Source organism: Cariama cristata, unplaced genomic scaffold, assembly GCF_000690535.1.
Source record: "Cariama cristata isolate BGI_N322 unplaced genomic scaffold, ASM69053v1 scaffold2865, whole genome shotgun sequence".
NCBI classification, from domain to species: Eukaryota; Metazoa; Chordata; class Aves; order Cariamiformes; family Cariamidae; genus Cariama; species Cariama cristata.
Window position 1 is genome coordinate 24,407 of NW_009615597.1, and position 21,494 is coordinate 45,900.

At 40.2% G+C, this 21,494-nt stretch overlaps 1 protein-coding gene across 1 annotated transcript in view; it reads right to left on the bottom strand.

Moving 5' to 3' along the window:
• The window catches only part of TAF3 (TAF3 RNA polymerase II, TATA box binding protein (TBP)-associated factor, 140kDa), a gene marked incomplete at its 5' end in the record, with an annotated part of 28,751 nt that extends 7,585 nt beyond the window's left edge, over positions 1-21,166 (bottom strand). The window contains 2 exons of the mRNA XM_009699857.1: positions 14,064-14,146; positions 19,328-21,166. Coding sequence (XP_009698159.1) covers positions 14,064-14,146; positions 19,328-21,166 — 1,922 coding nt within the window. The remainder of the gene's footprint in view (positions 1-14,063; positions 14,147-19,327) is intronic.
• Between the last annotated feature and the right edge of the window lie 328 nt (positions 21,167-21,494).

Below are 21,494 nucleotides of genomic sequence, written 5' to 3' on the forward strand. Positions count from 1 at the left end.
CTTCTTTCCTCGCCTCCCTCTTCTACCCCCTGCAAGTAAACAAAGTCTTGCTATGAGTTCTTCAGGGAGTCAACCCTCCCCAAGTCTAGACTAGGAAATGTATCAGCTAATAGGCTTTTAAACACAACTTTGCACACAGTGTAAACAGTTTTAAAGATGTATTAGCTAATACAATTTGAATAAGAGTGACCATGCCCAGCTAACATATGAAATTAAATTACACAGTTTCTTGGTCTAGATAAAGCCAGGTACTCCTCCTGAACAGGGTCTTCAAAGCCACTCTGCTAATAACTGCAGAAACTACAAGGAATATCACATATGAAATCTTCTAAAACTACAAATATTCATTAGCGGACGACACGCACTCATCGATTGGCTGGTTTGCTTGACGTGTGCAATTAGGACATGTTCAGTATATAGGGCAGCTTGTTTATCTTGATTTTAGAGCTCAGTTATCAAAACAGGAGATCGGCATTTCGGAGCACGCTTGGGCCTACCACTCCCTTGGGCTAATAAAGTTCAGAGACTTTAGACTCCAGAGTGGAGCAATGAATGGCTTTGTGCTACACCATTAGAGGTGATGGAGTAATCTCAGCGAGGGTGGTTTAGCCTGTCCTCTGTCCTGAAGAAGGGGCTGCATACATGGTAATATGGAGGTGGGGAGAAATCAAAGGGAAACAGCAGCCCCACGACTAATAATTAACGTTACTTCAGACTTGGAGAGAAACCTGATATCAAAACACTATGTAAATGATGGCAAGTTTTATCAGCTCTATTTTATAGACAGGAAAAGTGAGGCATGGAGCACACTGCAAGTAGGTGGTACTTGCTACAGCAAAGCTTCCATCCTCCTGGTACCTAGGTCCCCGCTAGGATTTAAACTCTACATTTGGACTTCACCATAGATAAACTGTTACCTTCTTTCCGACATGTGTTTGTCATATACTTCCAAAATCAGCACTTGTATATTAAAAGTCTGCAAGTACAATACTAAATAAGACAAAATGTCACCTCCTTCCCCAACCCAATCCAAAAACTCTAAAACTGAGGCTGGATTAATATTTTTTGAAGTAATCAAACACAAATGAGCATCAACCACCATCAACACACTCAGAGTCCTGAGACAAGAATTGCAGTTCTCTGCAGGCTGCTTGACTGGCAATGTACCACAAACACGTTCTACACTGAAAGATAAAAAGTCAATTAAAAGTTGTTTTTGAATCAAAATAGTTCCTCTAGAATGAAGGGGTGTGAGAAAACCCTTGGAATAGATGTGGTAATAAATACCTCCATAAATCGTAACTAAAGGTTACCACTCCCTTTAAAAAAAAAAACCCAGAATTAATGTAAACACTGTATATCTGGTTGTGTTCAACCTAAATTTACTTTGGATTTCTTTTTAAATGCTAGCAGGAACTGTATTTCTTACAGAACCTCATCAAACGCATGTATCGATACACCTCTTTTTAACAGCAGAGTGAATGAAAACCCACTTTAATTATTAGACCAAGGCAAACACCCTGTTCACAGCTACAGATCCAAACCCAAAAGGGATGAAAACGAAGTGTCGGCTTGCAGGCAAAGTGCAAATTCTACCAAGATTTTAAGTGTTGCGACAGGTCAGTTGGTTTATAATTGGCTCTAACTGGCATGAGCTGTAACATGCTACATCTGGAGCAAAATGAGGCTCCAAGGTGTGAAATGGTTTCCTATCTTTGGAAGTAATTTATTTGATTTCATTCTGATCCTTACGGCTGAAAGCCCCATTGACTGCTTCATATAAACACAGGGAAAAGACATGTGCACTGAAAGGAAATGGCTTTTCAAAAATAGGATATGAACCACAGGGCTGAAAGATTGCTATGGGCAATGAGCTCCAAAAAAATGCTGTATCAGTACTGCAAAAGGCCTAGTAAAAAATCGCAGCAATCTTTGTTTCTCAGAGGCAGAGCTCCAAAGCAGTTGTTTCTCTGCCCAAAGGAAAAACAACTTTTGTAAAGTCCTAATTCTTTTCTGAACCCATGACCTATTTTTAAGCAAGGAGCAGGAGCTGAAGGGGTCTTTGTACGTAGGAAAATGACAACATCAACTGCACTGACATAATTAAAACTAGCACAACTCACTTGCATTATTACAAGTGATATTATCTATTAGTATTTTTATTCCCTTATTGATGCAAGTTCTTTGACACTAGAAAGTTGTGGTGTAACTATTTTATCACTGAAAAATCTCACACCTGGAAATGAGATTGTTGCACCAGAAAAAAAATATTCTGAGACCTATGGGTAAGAGTGTCAAAAACACCCAGGGAAATTAGGAAGATTTCCATATGGTTTAGATTCTTCACAGATTAGAGGTGATTTTGAAAATTTTATTCCAACCCCGGAGGAGAATCAGTGTAATTTAAGCTCTGTAATGTAGGCTAATTCCCATATTACTTTTAGAAAGGGAAATTTAGTTTTTATCTCTTATGCCCTGCTGAATTTTTTATTCTGTGCAAACAAGTCATATTGGCAAGTATAAGCTCCACAAATACACGCCATGACCAACTCGTGAGTTTGCAGAGTGCCAAAATGTATCAGACCTCCAGCAGAGCCCCTAGTGATTTTGCAAGTGAAAAGACTTCAGTACTTATGCTTGAAATTTAAAAAAAAAATCAAAAAATTAATGTGATAAATTGCCTGCAATGTGATATTCTTCTCTATCAAGGAAAATGAACGTTGAACACTTATTCCAAGATACCATCCATTTGTGTGGACACTGCCTGGTCTCATACAAATGGCACAACTTCCACATAAACGTGCTGACCTTCAGTGGTGCACATGGAGCTCAAGAGCCCATTCTCCATTTCACCGCTACGGCAAAACCCCGCAAACATCCCTTCCTGGGCAAATGAGTCTAGTGATTTCGCAGGCATCATGTCACCTAATCCCATTCACAAGTTTATTGAGCTTCACCTTAAACCCAGTTAATCTTTTTGTCCCCACTGTTACCTTGTTCCAGGATCTCTAACTGCTCTGGTGGCACAGCAACCTCTTCTAATTTCCAGCCTACATTAATAGCCAATTAAGTCCCATTTTTTTTTGTGCCAACATTGTTCTTTAGCTTAAATTGCTTTCTCCCTCCAAAACGTTTACTTGCCTGAGGTATAGTATTTGTAGCCAGCAATCACATCCCCTCTTCACATGCTAGACTAAACACACAAAGTTGCTCTCCTCTCCTATCATAACACAAACTCCCCTGTGCTCCCCCTAACAGTGCTCCCAGTCCTCCTCTGCACCTGCTCTTCCCTATTCATCCTTCTTGAGCACAAGCTGCCTTCAAAAATTGAATGTAACATTTCAGAGGAAGCAGCAACAGGTTCTTGTATGATGACCTGGACACTTTCACTATCTCTGCTAAAATTACCTCTTGCAATGATTTCTACAGTCACACTTCTATCATGGTGGCAACTCTGCCATTCTGTGATCAACTAATGATCCGTCACCGACTTAATGCACCTACCACAGTGATACACCTACCGATCAGCTCTTCTGGCTGAAGTTTCTAATGCAAAGCCTTAACTGTAATTTTTCATTTATTGAATTAAATACCATTTTCCCCTTCTCTTCAAGGGGATCCAGTTCTTTCCAGACAATCATCAGATCCTCATTTGTACTGACATGGTCCTTCAACCTCACTGCCAACAAAAAGCATCAGTGTTCTACCTCCTTCCGTGACAAAATTTTGAATTAAATTATTAAATCGAACAAGTCCTGAAATACATCCTTGATCATGCTGACTAGTAACCTCCTCCCTGGTTAGATAAGCTCTCTTACAACTCTTAGTTGCTATCTTCCTTTGAGCTAGTTTCTTACTACTGAGCAGTTCCTCTGCTAATCCAGTCTTTGCCAGCTTCACTATGAACGTCCTGTGTGATAGTACTAAACGTTTTCCTGAAATCCAGCTCAAATTTGCCATCTTTTATTCATCCAGAAGAAAGCATTCCTTCTTCCAACAGTAGGACGGATGTCAACTTTATTCCAGCTACGCAAGTGTGAATGTCTCACCTCCGCTCCACCGCAGCTGAGACTTTCCCTTGGAGGGGAAGCGATTTGATTCTGCGACCCAGCGACTGTTTCCCCAATCCAGAAGAAATCATTCTGCAGTGGGAGGTGGAGGCAGTTGCTCTCAGTATTGGTGGTGGAAACAGATAACCTGAGGTGCATGGCAAAAAATCAGCCATTGCCAGCCACATCTCTCGCAGGGACTGCCAATTGGACTAGGCTAACCTAAAAAATCAGTTGCTTTATCAAAGATTGGTATCAAGCCTGCTGGTATGGCTCACTTCTATTTTGTGTTTTATTCCATTATGTCCAAGCCTTTAATCAGCCCTTCCTCCAAAATTCGTTTTATAACTATGTGTACCACTGTCACCGGGTGTCTAGATTACTTCTCTTCCTTTCTTCAGCACTTCTACTTTTTCTATTATTTATTAAAAATAGATTTAACAAACATTGCATTTTAAAATAAAAATAAATGTATTAGAAATTACTTGTCACTGAGTCTGCAAATTCACGACTCAGTTCTTCTAGATTATCCCATTCTTTGATTTCAGTGTGTATAGTTCCCTATATTTTGCTTCCCAATTCATTACAGTAACTTCCACCACCATCAACCTACTGCTGTGATCCATCTTCTCCTAGCTCTCAGTAAAGGAGAGAATGAACATAGGGTCAGAAGGAAAGTGTTCTTTCTGTTCTTGGCTCATACCTATACTATCCTTCGTCTTCTCCCTGACTTCATGGTCCTTCTTCTTCTCTTCTTTTCCTATTTGCTCAATATCCTTCACAACATGTAGTTCAGTTTGACTTCTGCCAAGCCTGACTTCACCTCCACAGCCTTTTGCCTTCAAGATGTAACTTCTTTGCTAACAGTCCTTTTCTCCTAGCAATACAATGTTTAATCCCAACGTTCTTTTGGAAGGAGTTATTCATACTATTTACTCAGCAGTCGTTTTGCTACAAGTGCCCTGTTCCCACAGGCAGAAAACACCACTTTTGAATCCATTAGGTCTACAGTCCAGCTGACGTTTCTAGCTAACTCCTTTGGTTTATGGACATTTGCACTCTTGAAATTGAATTACAGGTTTTCTACTGTTTATTTTTCTATTACTTTAAGTGAAACAGAGTTCTGCCCTTGGCCTCCACCCTCTGTATCTGTTACACCGGAGTACTTCTCCCAACAACCACAAACACCTCTCTGCCGACGACTCCTAAATCTCCCTCATTCTTTCTCACCATTCTGACTTACATCTCTGGATGGTTCACTGCCAGTCTGACAAAACCAAACTGAGCTGGTAGCGTGGCGTCTTGGTATCTTTCATCTTCTTTTCTCTCTTATCATCAATAACAAGCTGCTAAGAGCTTCGATGTGAAAACCACCTGGTATTATCCCCTTCTGCTGAGCTCTCAACAGCAAAACCAGAAACTGGTAAAATATGTTTATGCCAATGAGCTCTTTGCAAACTTTCTCTTATGTGCTCCTTGCAAACTGCCCTTTATTGTAATTTGTTGTGGGAAATGTTATGGGATGCATGATCTAGAAGCTTGCCCATAAACCAGTCCCTACATCTACTCTCTTTAATGGGAGCTCGTGTAGAATACGAATTTTACTAACTACCAGAAAATTATGCCAGCATGGGTTTAGAAACCTCTAAAACTGTAATTTCCAGCTTGTTACTGAGACATGTTTTTCTAAAGAACCAAGCAAGCTGGTCAGCCCCGGACTTGGAGGCTCTGTATAGCTAAAGATCAATTGCTCACAGGACAACTTAACTAAATTCAGGTAGAATCATCTTATTCTTTTGTGTCTATGGATGGTTACCTCTCTACGGCTCTCTTGTCCACGTTCAGCTCCCAGGAACTATAACATGAATCCTTGGGTCTATATAGCTTCCTCACTTTTGTTTAAAAACTTCAATAAAAGAGAGAATAAAAAGAAGCACCTCTGTCAAAGACAAGAACAAATCAGTCCCTTTCTCTTGCAGTCGTCTTCTACGGAGACAAAGTCTATTTTTTAAACAAATACCCATCTGACTTTCTACTCTTTCACACATATTTGATCAGTTTCTGTTGGGCTTTATAAGGGCAGCTGCTCATGCCCATTTACACAAGCAATTCGCTTATGTGTCTAAACCTGCCCAAAGTAATTTTCTTTTTTTTTTTTTTTTACTTGTGGTATACAGTATACATTTTTTTTCGCTCTTGAGCAATAAGCAGCAAAATCTAGGAATCTCACAATAAGTTGTTTTGTTTTCTAATGACTCAAGCCTTTCTATGGACTCACTTTTGGAGGGATCACCCAATGTGGCCAGCAGCAAAATGAAAATAATTTGCCACAGCCTACCACCTACCATAAACAGGATAAATAATTAGTTGGGGTGGCTTCAGTAATTAAAAAAAAAAAGAAGAAAAAAGCTATAGACTACATCTGAAGTGGGAAATAACTCACACTCAAGGAAGAAAAAACTCTTCTAAATCACCTCTAGAAATATAAACAAAAATTATCATTTACTTGTTTTGGTGAAAGGGATATAGTATGCTTCACTTTTTTCATGTAAAAGCTGTGATCTTGCAGCAAGGGAGAGGCTGGGGAACCTCCACTGAAGTGAACGAGACTTTTGGATGGATACAAGACCACACACGGGGATTTTACTGCAGGATTGGGGCCAATATGTTACACTAAAAAAGAACAATTGGGAAAAGGACATGAATCATATTCGAGACAATATCTTCATTAAAATACATTCAGCATTTAAAAAGGCATTGAAAATCAGTCTTCCAGCTCTTACAGTTTGAAAGACTACAGAACAGAAAAATGCGGGTATGTGTATACACACACAAACACACAGAGATTTATGAAAGCTGTAAAGATCACTGGAATTCCTTAAGCACACCTCTGCAGCCTTGGAGAGGAGCAAGATCATTTTTCATTTCTCTGTCTCCTCACTTAGATGGTCTATTGATCATATAAAAAATGATTTCACCATCACATGCTCTTTTCCATCTTACAGCAAAAGTTGGATTGATACCCAGAGTGCTAATTCTGTTAACGGACGGTTAACACGGTCTTTCTCTGCTAAGTGCTACACTAAAATAATTGGGATACCCATTAGTCCTGCAATAAACGCAGACTTTCGCTGCCCGGGCTCTATTGTTTAATTTTCCCAAACAGTGTCTTACCCTTCTACATTTTTCTCCCTGAAGTATCACTTTTTCCCTCCTATTTAATTCCACAATAAGTTCTCCTCCAGAGCTTTCTGTTGAATAAGCAACGTCTCGCAGGGTAACCAACACCGCCCACAGCTGTGTCCCACAATAGCCCCATGCTGCTTGCATTACGTCTTTTGGAGGATCTGGTCACGGTGCCTTAACTGCTCCAAACACTGCTCTTATTCATAAAAACGTGTGGAAGGAGGGGCTTCCAGCAGGATTCCTTTACCTGTTTCCCCACCACAAAACAGTGAAATAAATGGAATGGGTCATAAGCTACTTGGCCGGTAATGCAAACCTACGGCTTGACAAGTCAATAAAAAGCCAATCCTCTCCTCCTCAGCCACATGTAGGGAGCCAAGGCTAGAGGCAAACAATTTGGATATGCCTACACAGGGAGGTTAATGAAGCCCATTATTCAGCTGTTGTGGGCAAACACTATGAAGACAGTAATCTAAATTATCAAAGTCTGAGTAGCTCTCCACTAAACAGCACTCAAAGTTGAAAAGTTTCTTCACACCGTCTGATTTATCTGTACTAGAACAATCCCATTAAAAATTAAAGCTGCTGAATATCCATCAAAGATGATACTGTAAAAATAAGATGCACTCTCAGAAACTACACAGGGCAGAATTCTAGTTTAATTGAAGCTAATAGCAAAGTCTTGTCTTAGATATCTAGCTTTTTTTCACAACTCCCAGGAAGTCTACGCAGTTTTTAAAAAATACATATTCATGTTACAGCAGCAACTACAGATCCTCAGTGAGCTTAGGGGAACACCAACATGGTCCTTGCCTAATTTCTTGTCTTCAACCAGGTCAATAAAAAGTTTATTGATGGATTTGCTAATACCTTCTTCTTCTCTCCTCCCTTAGTGCCATTACCTTTTTAAAGTCTGATTGTGTATGGGTGTGTAGTTTTCCCAAGAAAATTCAATCTCTGGAGAGGTTGCAGCTCAACTCCTACATAAATTAAGCTTGTTGCAGATAGAAGTTCCATCATTTAGGCATCTGTTTTTTTTGAGAACATTACCCTATAATAAACTCGGTGGTACTCTGCATGCCACAGGCTAGATAATAAAATTTTACAGAATTATAAAAAGTATGAATAAAGAACTGTTTTACTGCAATTCTGTTGCCCAACTGTGGTTGCGCTTAAAATAACAAATTCTTGAGCAAGTAGTAGTGATGACCCAAACCACGTACATTTATGAAAAATAAACTCCTCCAACAGTCCAGCTGTGTTTCAGGTAGGGTTAGAGCTTCAACGTGGAGATTTTCTCAAGTTGCATTTCACAGAATCACAGAATCAATGAGGTTGGAAGACACCTCTGGGATCATCAAGTCCAACCTTTGCCCTAACACCACCATGTCAACTAGACCATGGCACTAAGTGCCACGTCCAGTCTTTTCTTACACACCTCCAGGGATGGTGACTCCACCACCTCCCTGGGCAGCCCATTCCAATGCCTAAGGACCCTTTCTGTGAAGAAATGCCTCCTCATTTCTAACCTGAACTTCCCCTGGCGCAGTTTCAAACTATGCCCTCTTGTCCTGTCACTGGTTGCTTGGGAGAAGAGAGCGACCCCCACCTGGCTACAACCTCCTTTCAGGTTGCTGTAGAGAGCGATCAGGTCTCCCCTCAGCGTCCTCTTCTCCAGGCTACACAACCCCAGCTCCCTCAGCCGCTCCCCATCAGACTTGTGCTCCAGACCCTTCACCACCTTCGTTGCCCTTCTCTGGACTCGCTCCAGCACCTCAAGGTCTCTCTGGTAGTGAGGGGCCCAAAACTGAACACAGGATTCGAGGTGTGGCCTCACCAGTGCTGAGTACAGGGGGACGATCACTGCCCTGGTCCTGCTGGACACACTATTGCTGATACAAGCCAGGATGCCATTGGCCTTCTTGACTACCTGGGCACATTTCCTTTCAGGCTTCCATTTTTGAGACACATGGTATTTTGCCAATTTATAAAAATAGGTGCTATGAGCACCTTATTGCGGCAGAAGTTCTTAGATCTCAGAAACTCGATGTAATAAAACAGAAAGAGACAGGAGAGGTTCCCCTGTCCTCTTAGTCCCATAAGTATGCTTCTGGGTCACCAATATTACACAGAGAGGTCACATCTACTGGTCACAAAATAATTTGGTCTACATTGCCACTTGGTTTTGAGACTCCCTACAAAGGATGTCAGCTAGCTATGCTGGTGGCTTTTGTCATGGGGATATCATGCAGTCGAGTGAGCCCCCAAACGAACATGTTAGGCCTTGGACTGATAATATCCTACCAAGCGATAAAAAGCTTTAGTGGAGTCAATTAAATATCTGGATAACAAATATTTTTCTATCCCTTAATCCTTTTAGGATTTTATTTTACAATCCACAGGTTATTTAATTTTCATTTTTTATAGACACATACGCACACATATCTGAGCATGTGTGCAATTTGTTTTTGGAGAAAGTCACATATCTACTGACTTAAAGAAGATGTAAGACAAGGGGCAACTTCATTAGAGCAGCAGGTCAGGTTTACAAGTTAAACACTATTAAAATACCTGTCTTCCCCCTTCTCATGTCTGCTTTCCAGGTTCCCTCCTGATAGCAGAGCTATGATACAATGCAGTATGAGTCTGGAGCAAAAGCCTGAAATTTTAAGGTAAATTTGCAGACCTGATTTCACAAAAAATATATATCATGCTTGTAAGTCACAGAAGCACTGAAACAGCAACCAGTGAGTGGTATTCTGCTTGTGGTCTGGCATTAGTTTCAGAAGCCATGCGTTTTTTCTTAAAAAATGTATTTAAATGTAGAATAAATTCACCTGAAGTATCAAAAATTACAGCATATACTTTTTCTGAAATTTACGTCAACTGTGGCAGCAGCTGGAATGTCAATACCTCATCAATAGATATGCTTTTTAAAAACTTACGTGTATGAAAAATGATTGTGCTTAGGAATAATAACTAGACAAAAAGAAACCATGATGCAAGTGAATAAAAGTATTAAATTCTGCTCATCATTTGCAGTTGATTTAAAATTTAAAAGCCTACACTAGCTTTTGTCTTTTTTTTTTTTTTTTTAAAGATAGCATCTCTAGTTCCTTCCTATACTAACTCAGTTAGCAATCTACCTTGATAACACTGGAGTGGGAAAAAAAACTAGTGAAAAACCCTTCCAACATATCATTCAAATCATATCTAAAAAGGTGGTCATAAATAATTTAGAACTCAAGCAAACCAATAAGAGCCAGGCCCATTAAGGATAAGATCTTTTACAACAAATTAAATAAAACAATTTATTGAAGCCTGGACTTGAGATAAACTAGATTTACTAGCTGACCTTTTATTCATTTAAAGAACAAAATTAGCTCTAATTGCATTAGAATGGAATCCAGTAAATTTCTTCTAATGTGGCACCCATGCAAGTATTGCTGTAATTGTTTACAACTAAGATGGAAATGCTTTGATTATCATCTACTTTCTTCTTGTTTTACTGTGCAGTTAAAACACTTGCAAAAAAACCCTAAAGTAGAACAGGTTGCCCAATATTGGTTTATCCATCCTTCAGTAACAGTACATTTTCATGTCTATTAACCTAACTTTATTAATAGCCATCTCTTTTGAACTGATGTGTGATGTAAGAATATTTGCACACCAGACAAGCTCGAATGCGAATATTACTTTGAATCTAGGAGCAATATGTACTCATATTCACAGAAACAAGAAGGAAGGAGACTTCTCTGCCGCTACCATCGCTGCTTTGTATGTTGGTCCAAGAAGAGGAGCCAAGAAGTGAAATGATGGAGACTAAACTGTTTGCTACACTGCAAAGGCATTTTCCTCACCACTGCTGCATTATTTGAGTAAATCTGTGTTGCTGTTGTGCTGTGTTTATGGTGTGATGTGAATCTCCACTTTAAGCACCACCAACCTGACACTTTTTCTTCAAACACCTGAAAGATTTCGTGGCCTTACCAAGACCTGTAAGTACTTCCATTAAAGACAATGTTTTATATGAAGTTCCCCCAAACAAACCAACCTCCAGTTGAACAGGTACTTAAGTACTTCCAAAAGCCTCCAAACAGCTCTTCTCTCTAATGGAGGAAACTGAAAGAACTCATTACTCCATCTAGTTTTTACTCATCAAATTCTATGAACCCCCAAAAACTTTTCTCATACCTTTCCATTGTGATTCATGGTATTCTCAAACAATCTCATGCTAGTAATCTCCAGAGACATGCTAACTGAAACACAACTTTTCCATAGGATAATTACCAGATATTCAGAACTCCATTACCAACACAGATGAAACATAAGTTTAACCTTCCCTTACCATAACACGTCACAAAAGCTTTCGTTTCTGCCTGTTACAAGCTACTTAAAAGGCTGATGATCCTACTTTTTCAGTCTTTCCAACTAGTAACTTAAAATACAGGTCGCAGAGACTTCCAGTATTACTTCAGAGGTCCAAGCCACACACACAACTACGGAATGCTTTGCCTCAGAGCCACACCAGTCCTTTTCATAATGATCACAATACGTGAAAATTAAAATATGCTCTGAGTTCAGGCTGCATATTAATTGTTGAGGATGAAAGCAAAAGTATTATTTAGAGTAGGATAGCTCCACTGTGAGTCCTGCCGCATTAGACATTGGATCGAGACACAACACAAAACAGTTTTCCCAGAGCCACGTGGCGCAAACTGTATTTACTTGTGTAATGGCAAATTTCTTCCTGGATTTTGCCTTGGAAAACTATGACAAATCCTAAAAGCTATTACAAAGCTCTGCAAGTTCTTGTTTGTCATCAGCCAGAAGGTGCAACTGTGTGATACAGCCATTACACTGGGGCAACTTTAGGGTGCCAATATGGTGGGCAGTGAGGAGATATTTAAGGTAGAAAAGGGAAACCAGTAAGCAACTAGAGACGGAATATTGACTCAAATCTTGTTTGGTTACGCAGCCTAAAGCAATCTCAAGGATGAGTGTTATGTGGAGAAGATGAAGTTCCCCTCCTAAGCCCAGTACAGATGCTGCAAAGAGCTGGAGCACAACCACATTTCAGCATTTCCTACCAGCTGCCTCCAGGACTCCCCTGTCTCTGAAGATCTTGGCCTTGGTGTTTAATTCTCCCCTATTTTGTCTAGAAACTTTGAGCTAAGTCAGCTTTGTGTATCTCCCATCCTGGAGTCGGGGTTAAACTCTCGGCTCTGCCGTGCTAAGGATCACAACATCTGAGGTCCTCAGATGGTGGTCATGGTGCCAATAAAGACGCACAAAGGAAACTGGGACAGAAGCGAGTTTCCCAAAAGGCCATTAAAACAAGATGTCAGTATCTCTGACCCACTACAGGCTGGCAGGGCTGACAATTATGTACCCACATGATTTGTAGCAAGCAGATGGGAGTCTGAAGTCTCTTCTTAAAATGTGCATGGGTATGAGAAAGACTGGGCTGCAATAAGATGGGAAGCAAAGTCAACTCTTTGGTGCTAAAATATGGCTTCAGAACTTTAATTTAGAAGTTCTGCCTTGAAAATATGACTTAGTTTTCCCCATATAAACACTTGTACAGTCCTTGAGAATGAGTAGTTTAAAAGTATCCATAGCTTCTCAAGGAGGAAAATGGATTTGTGGGCTTTAAAGGGACAGTCTGTCCACCCATTCACACTCAAATCTGCACAGCAGGACAGACAACTGTTCTGAGAAAGCAGGAGCTTTCATACACCTGAGGCACAGAAATCTTAGATCACACTCAAATTCCATATTGTGAATGGAAGAAAGCAGAAACGGTTCAAGAGCAGGAAAAGGTCCTGATATTTGGGGTGAGGCTGTCCCATAGAAACCAAGAAATGACTGAAGTCCTGTAACAACTTCAAACCAGTAAAACAGTTACCTACTGAAGAGAGGCATGAAAGCACAGAAAACTGAATAACCATCCAACAAGCCATTTAACTTATAAAGCAGAAAAATTAGCGATTAGGAGATTTAGTTCAGAATTGCTATAAAAGAGAAACAACTACATTAGCAATATTTAATATGATGAACGGAAAAAAAAATCTGTTTGGTGGCCATACTTACCATTAGGCAGGAACGTGTGCTCTGTGCTACTAAAACACGAAAAACCTGATTAAAAGAAACCCTTCACGTACAACACGGGACCAGCCTAAAAAGTACAGTGACGCATGGTTACCCCAGCCTCTCCAGCCACCTGTTTATGCTGTGTGATCTCAGGATAGGGATCATCCTATTTATGCTCATACAGTACAAAGTAGCTATTATTTGTATGACAGCACCCAATAATTAGGGAGCTAATGAACCAACATTTGAAATGCGTTAGGTACACTCATGAATAATCATCAACAGTTATAATAAACCAGATGCGGATAAAGGAATTTCAACTGTTATGTTTTAAAGCATAAAACAACTGTTAGCTGAAGAGCATTATGAAACTTAGCTGTAGGTTACACTAGGGATAACCGTCTACTACAGAAACCTCACTAAATATCACTGGAGGCATCATACGAGTCTAGATGGAGTCTTGTAATCCATGCCCTTGAAAGGCATGGAGTGAGAAACACAGTAGAATGGATAGAAGATGACAGGTCCCACTTGGAGAGTAGAAGAAAAAGGGTAAAACATCAAAAAAAGTTTCAATTGGTAAGCATTCTGCTTGATTTTTCATTAGAATAGTCAAAAGATGCCATAGGTGTATGTATGTCACTATTTTTTAAGTGTTTCCCACTGAAAATAAGAACTACCACAAGATGAACTGTGGTAAGCATACACCTTGCAGATGGATTTATTTGTACTTACATCTTGTCTTGGCCTGCTCCCACTCTTAACGTCAGCCGAGGAATAACTGGTGATGGAGCCGGAACAACTGGTTCCACCTTTATCTGTACAAGGGAACACAATCATCAATCAAAGACTGCAAGCAGACTCCCAAAATATATGATTTTCATGAAAGCATTGATGGAGTTAACCAAACAGGGTAAATCGGTTTAATGAGACAAAACTATGACAGACTGATCACCGTGCTCTCACGCTTCGTGCTGTGGCATGGATGGTCAGAGTTTTTTGGGAGCTCCCAGCCATAGCAAATCACAAATATGAATTCTAGACTAAAAAATCAACTTGAAATTTCATTGCATTTGTACCTGCTCATACACTTTGTTAACAAGTCTTCCCAATGTAGTCTCTTTCTACAGACATAAAAAATCCCAGTCTGTTTCTAAACAATGACGCGAAATGCTTTGACCTTAGTACTCAAACTTGATAGGTGCCCATTGGTGTTCACACTTTTTTCTCAGATTTAAATTCAATTATTTCCCAGGTTCATCACATAAATGCACTGTGATCCTCTTGAATAAAAATTAGATGCAGAGGAAGCAAATAAACCCCAAGCACCAACACTGAATACTTTATGAAAGTGCTAATCCACATAGGTATAGCAGAACTACTGCTTTTTGATGCAATCAGGCTGAGGTTTCTAATGGCTATTTTTCAAATGGTCTGGTTTCCAACCTCAGTATCTGGTGAAGTTTAGACCAGCTGAATATGTCCTTAAACTCTTTGAACCAGTATCTGCCAAAATTAACTCCCATTGAGCTACTGCTTTGCAAAACCTGTACAGAATCATCTCAGATTTTACAGTTTACATTGTAATGATTCTCCATATGTAAGTTGCTCAACTTGTATCCATATATGAGAAGTGTATATACATTATATATGTGTATATATATGTAGAAAGAGAGGGAGACTGATCTCAGTTTGAGCACGTACATCATCGTATTTAAGAAAATAACCCCTTAGCTGAATCTGGTCCAGGAACGTAAAGAGACAAAATTAGTCTGCATATGCTAAAAGGAAACCCGAGCAAATCTCAGTGGGAGAAATCTGTTTTAAAAAGCTTTCATAAAGAAAGGCAGGGCAAACAATCAATTCAAAGCACAGAAAGAAGTGCAGGAGACAGCAGGCCAGAGTGGGAGGACTCAATTATGACTTACATTGAGGAATGGTAATGGTGAAGTCCTGTGCCACGCACCTGGCCCAAAGAACTGGAGTTGCTCATTAGGAGATCTCTACTCCAGAGAGAGAAGGGCTGCAGCCTGAGTAGTATTCCTGTTAGGGCAAACAATCAATTCAAAGCACAGAAAGACGTGCAGGAGACAGCAGGCCAGAGTGGGAGGACTCAATTATGACTTACATTGAGGAATGGTAATGGTGAAGTCCTGTGCCACGCACCTGGCCCAAAGAACTGGAGTTGCTCATTAGGAGATCTCTACTCCAGAGAGAGAAGGGCTGCAGCCTGAGTAGTATTCCTGTTTTGACACAGTTAACCGTGCTTTTCTATAAAGCTCTTCATGGATATGTATTAGCCTAATTCACAGGCCTCTCTCTACTCTTTTGTTTATATAGTATGATTTTTTTATGTCATTCCCCTGGAGTGTTGCACGAGCTTTTTTCCTCTGAAACCCCTAATGCCTGCAACAATTTCACCATCACTTTCCATAGGTAGGTCTCTTACCTGCTTTCCCAGCACCTTAACCTGTAGCATCATCCGCTGGATAGAGGACCCTGGGTACAGGAGGTTCAGGCATGTGGCTTTGCACAGACTACCTTACCCTTTTTCCTGCAGGTTTCTCCTCCTCTGTAGTGCCTACATCGAATACAAAAATTCCTAGGGAAGCACTGCTGCTTAGCTTCCAGCACACGCCATAGAAAGACACCCATGGCACCCATCTTTTCTATAAAGGTCGTTTATATTATTATTTGTATACCACCAAGATGTTCTAAACAATGGTGGTGTGGGTTCATGTGGTAGAAGGAAAGCACTTAAAACACTTCTTCATGCTGAAATACCAACACTGCAGCGTGCTGTGGGAGGAAAACTAGGCTTCACAACAATCCTAAATCTTATCCTTTGTTAGATAAGGAGAGGAAGCATCTTTCTACAACATGGGTTTGTGTGTAGGGTTTGCAGAGGGAAAATTAAGGAGCATTCACAGTTATATCCTGCATAGCCCGGTCTTCCTCTACACCAATGATAGGATTTTGATTCACAAGTAAGGGCAGTTTACTTTGGGGCAGCTCCAGCAAGCCCTGCCCCGACATAAGGATAACTCCATTTCTCATGAAGTAGTTCCTCAACTTCTTTAGTTTACAGCTCAGCGTATTAAGGTTAGCTGAAACTGGGTCAGCAGCTGCTTCGTGAGCTGCTCAGTCACTCCTACAGCACGCCTGGTAATCTCGATAGTACAAGTGGGGTGTAACTGCTTCAACTGTTTGCTTTTAATTTGGTAGGGCATGCAAGGCAGTGCTTTGGCTCAATGTCTCCTCTTCTGCCTCCAAGGGCAGCACCCCAACAATTAACTGCGGAGCACAGAGGTGCAGGCAAGGCCTGTGCAAAAGCTTCTCTTCCTCGGTGCCACCATTGAATGCTTCCAGCATGCAGTCTTCAGCTGCTTTCTGCCATTTTTGCAGAGTACTGGTTGCTGTTCTGTGTCTTCCAGCAGCTCAGGGCAAAATTACAAGGAAAACTTGATAAAAAGTTTCAATTCCCCAACAGGATGGGATGTACACTTAGGTAGTAACTATAACACCACTCAAAAATGGAAACATTACCACTGAGTCACTCTTTTGTTTAAGTATAGCAATACTAGAAATAGAAATCTGGTATTTTCTACTGGCCATCAAGAGCTGAAACTGCAGTTAGCCCAAGAACTCATCCTTCAGGTTGCGTTTATGCCTCTGAAGCGGACGCACCGCAGAAGGTTAAACGTCCGAGCAGTAACTTGATCATTTGCTCTTACAGCACAACTGCTGGTTAAATAAGTCATTGTATGATCTAAAAGCTAAATTAAGGAAACATGTACTTTTAGGGGTTAAAACGGAAGAGCAGCATTCTGGAGTAATACTGGGAATTGGGGCCAGCAGAAGAGCATTTACAGTGGATTACTAAGCTTCCCAAATCACCAAAGAGGTAAAGTCCAGCAATATAAGACTCCTTTGTAGCTAACTAAAAATACATTGTCAGTGGATTTGTCCAGTTTTATGTATAAGCAATACTTCTTTCACCTGAACTAATACTAGTAGTCATATAAGCCCCTTATTGCCATGTGCTGCATTTTTTTTGCTAATCTTCAAGGATTTAGCTTCTTTGCCACATACCTCAGGGCACCAACTGATAAAGCTCTAACTCTCCATTTTTCCAGGACACCAGCAGTGCGGCCTTGCAAAAAATGAAAATCGCTCAAGAGATTTAAAGGGGAAATTTATTTTTAAAATCCTGACTTGCAGCAAAGAGGTGGATTTAAAAAAAGCTTATCTATCAAGAATCAGTTTAAATTTTAATTCTATCTGGGGACTCTTTCATGCATTCTAGCTTTAAAGTTTATCTTTTGACAGGGACTTTTTGCCAAGGTAATGGGCAGCTTTGTCAATTTAATTTGTCCAAGTTTTTATTAGTGTTGAACTCCTTTTCCTAATATATATATGTTCAGTTTATACCAAAGCTTTACCAGCATATTTGTTTGTGTATCTGTTATATTGCTTTAAAGCAAACTAGATATAGAGATTTGCAGAAGAAATACAAAACCGAATGTATGAAAAACAAGTGACTCATTGTCTCTACTTTATATACACCCATATTTAACTTAAAAAGAAATCTCTGCAGAAATTCTCAGTGAAATACTGACAGAACATCTCAGGCATGAGGGGCAGAGAGACAAAATGGGGAATCTGTGAAAGTGTTGCTGCAGTCTAAAATCAGACACTAAATTAACATGGACAACTGGACCACCACCCCGTCGATCACCGACTCATCCACAGCAGACAAATGTTAGTTCTCCAGATCACCCAGATTCTGCACTGAAAAGCCATTTGTCAACTTAAAAATATGTCAAGTTTTGAAATCAGCAGTTTGTTTCAAGTCCAGCGGGTAGCATAACAGGCTACAGTGGCAAAAAAGGAAAGGGAGGAATGTCCCAAATTCGAGCTTGTACGAACTGAGTATTACACTCAAAGCAGGCTGTAAAGAGCATCGAGGTAAAACCAGAACTTATACTCCCTAAGGCTAAGGACAGAGATTTAGGAAATCCTGTATCCAAGGTTATCACATATGAAGACAATCTCTTTCTTTTCTTCTTTTTTCTTCCTTTTTTTAAATATTAACAATTTAATGAGTATTATAAGGTGAAGTGACAAAAAATTAGAGCAAACCTTGAATTAGGGGAGCTGTTTCTAATGGGATTTCAAATCTGATAACATGCAAATATGCTAGTTTCATTTCTTAAATATGAAATATATTCTCAAGATTAGGTGATATTGGAAAGACGAAATTATCTTTGGCTGATGTAAATCAGCAAGAGTTACAGGAGCGGAAGGAGCTCAACCCACTTGAAAACTAACTCTCCTCTTCTCTCTCTCCAGCATAAGACTCAAAACGAAAGGTGACATTTGAACATTTAGACCATAATTTGAAAACAATTTTCTTACTTCAAACAAACTGAAGTAACAAGGGGGCGGTCTTGTTAAGAGAGGATTCAGTAACTCTTCTGAACATCTGAGATAACTGGTGAACTTGTTTATTTGAAAGCAGTCTGCTCCTAATTTCTGTCCACCTGGTAATTTACAGGCTTCTACAAGCTCTGAAACAGTAGACTTTTAGAAACTAAATTTAAAGTTCACATGAAAGGCATATGGTTGCTGGCCCTACTAGTGGAAATCTACAGAACAAAACTGCACATTGCAACACTACATAGATAAATTGTGTGTGTGCTGTTGTTGAGTCTGAACCCCAGCTTTTAAAAGCGAAAAGGGAGTTGAGGAAAACCAGAAGGACAATCTCACATTTCAAATTCACAGAATTGAACTTCCATTGTTTTGTCTTTCAAAGAGATGGGACAATTCCTGAAATGCTTGGGGGATGTCTGCCTTGGAGCTGTTACTTTTAAAAAATACTAAACCTGTAATCACACCGCTCCTCAAAGCTCTTAAACAACACTCACCAGCAAATACAGGAATCCATGTGCATTTGTCAAGCAAATATGCCATGTCAACTCATCTAAACAGCTCACCTTTTCATGTTTGTGTTTCTCTTTTTCCTTCTCTTTCTTTTCTCTTTCTTTCCTTTCTTTTTCCTTCTCCTTCTTTTCCTTTTCTTTGTCCTTCTCCCTTTCTTTCTTTTTCTTCTTCTCTTTTTTGTCTTTCTTCTTCTCTTTTGGTTTCTCTTTGTCCTCAAATAGTTTTTCAGGAAGCATTGGAGACAAGGAAGGTAACATGCTGGGAAGCCTCATTGCAGTTGGTGTGCTGAACAAGGGCAAAGACATTTCTTTGGGAGGTAACACAAGAGGTGCCGATGGAGCCTTTATCTTATCTTCCTTACCCTTATCTTTAAGTTTCTCTTTGTCTTTCCTATCCTTGTCTTTTTTGCCTTTCTCTTTCTCTTTCTTTTTATCTTTATGTTTTTCTCTCTCTTTTTTGGTATTGCCATCTTTCAACTTTACTTTTGTGTCAGCATCCTCAAAGTCCTTTAGTTTGAATTTATAGGGATCAAGATCATCATCTTTGAGCAGTTCCTTCCACTGAAATTTTGCTTCCTTGTTTCCTTCCTTGTCTTTATCCTTCTCCTTGTTCTTTTCCTTCTCCTTGTTCTTCTCCTTGTTTTTCTCTTTATCTTTTTCCTTTTGTTTTTCTTTCTTCTTCATTTTTGTCTTCAGCTCCTTTTTCAACTTCTTTTTCACTTCTACTGATGAAGCCAACTTGGTTTTCTCCTCATAGACTTTGAGAAGAGGTTCTGGAGTTGGCGGTGAAGCGGAAGGAGAGGAGAAATAAGTGAAGTTGGTAGGTGGATTAGAAGGTGTCCCCATGTTTGCCTTTCGAATGACCTCATCAATTGAGTCATCCATTGTCCATGAAATGTCTGAACTTGAAGTTCCACCTGAGGGAGGTATTGGAGTTGCTCCTGCCTTATTTGCATTACTGGCAGAAACAGAAGGTTTAGGAGCTGTAGTCTCTGAAATAGAAAGTCTTTTAGGACTAGTAAAAATCTCCCCCTCTGATTCAGAACCGGAGGAAAACTCGAAGGGATCCGGTTCTCGTTCTGCACATGCACGAGCAATGACAGCATCAATTGAATCATCAATGGTCTTGTCCATTACTGGTACTTTCTTAGTCTGGTTTTCAATATTTGGCTTGGTGGCAGGCTCAGGTGGCATCTGTCCTTGTTTTACTTGAATGTTTTCCTTTCCTATCTTGTCACTTAATGCAGCCAGAGGGGGTCTACTTGGTGTTTCAGGCTTGACAGGTGGTTGGGGAACATGAGCAGGAACCTTTGGACTTTTAGGACTTTTTGGGCTCTTGGCGCGACCTGGTGACTTTTTTTCTTTGGATCCAGTTTTTGGTGAACGTATGGGACTTCCAGCTACCACTGGTGAGGGTGTCGTTTTAGGTGATTTTGTCTTCTGTCCTGGAGAACTTGTTTTGGACTTTGTTTTGGGTACAAATGGCTTTGCCTCTAAAGTTTTAGGGGTTGGCACTTGCGATTTTGCAATGGGAGCCAACATTGGTGGTTCTGGTGAAAGAGGGGCTAAGTCTGTATTGTCCTGAACATGAACTGGAGAAAGCATTGGTGGTACTTTTTGAGTATTTATTGAGCTAAGAGGCTCACGTGGTTCCAAAGCTCCGTCCAAGGTGTCCCCTTTGGAAACAGATAGTTTTGGCCGTTTCACAGGAGGAAATTCCTCAGCATCAGGACTTTCTAATGGTCTCTTGCTCAAGTAGTTCTCATCATTAATGGCCTCATCCTCTTCCATATCTCCCTCTTCTTCCAGTGGCACCTGCATGGCCTCTGCAGATGTACCTCCATCGGTAGGCACCTGTTCCTCTTCCTCTTCTGTAACAAAGAACGTTTCAAACAAGCATTAGGATAATTAAATGTGTGTTTTACAGAAACAAGCAAGCATCAGGGCAAATGTTCACATGCATCTCATCCTGTAAGAGATAACTGGCCACCTAACAGCTTCTAAAGGGTCTACTTGGAAGGAAAGCGTGGCACCTCCTCTGTCTCACATCAGCCACTATCACAACTGGCAGGTGCCCTCAGCGCAGTGTAATGTCAAACCCATGAGCAAAGGATACAAGGGCAGAGCTCACCAATGATGGCAGACCTTGTGGAGCAGCTCCAAAGTGTCAGTTCTACCTGAAAATGTCCTGATTATTTCTTACTGTAGTTGTTGGGATTAC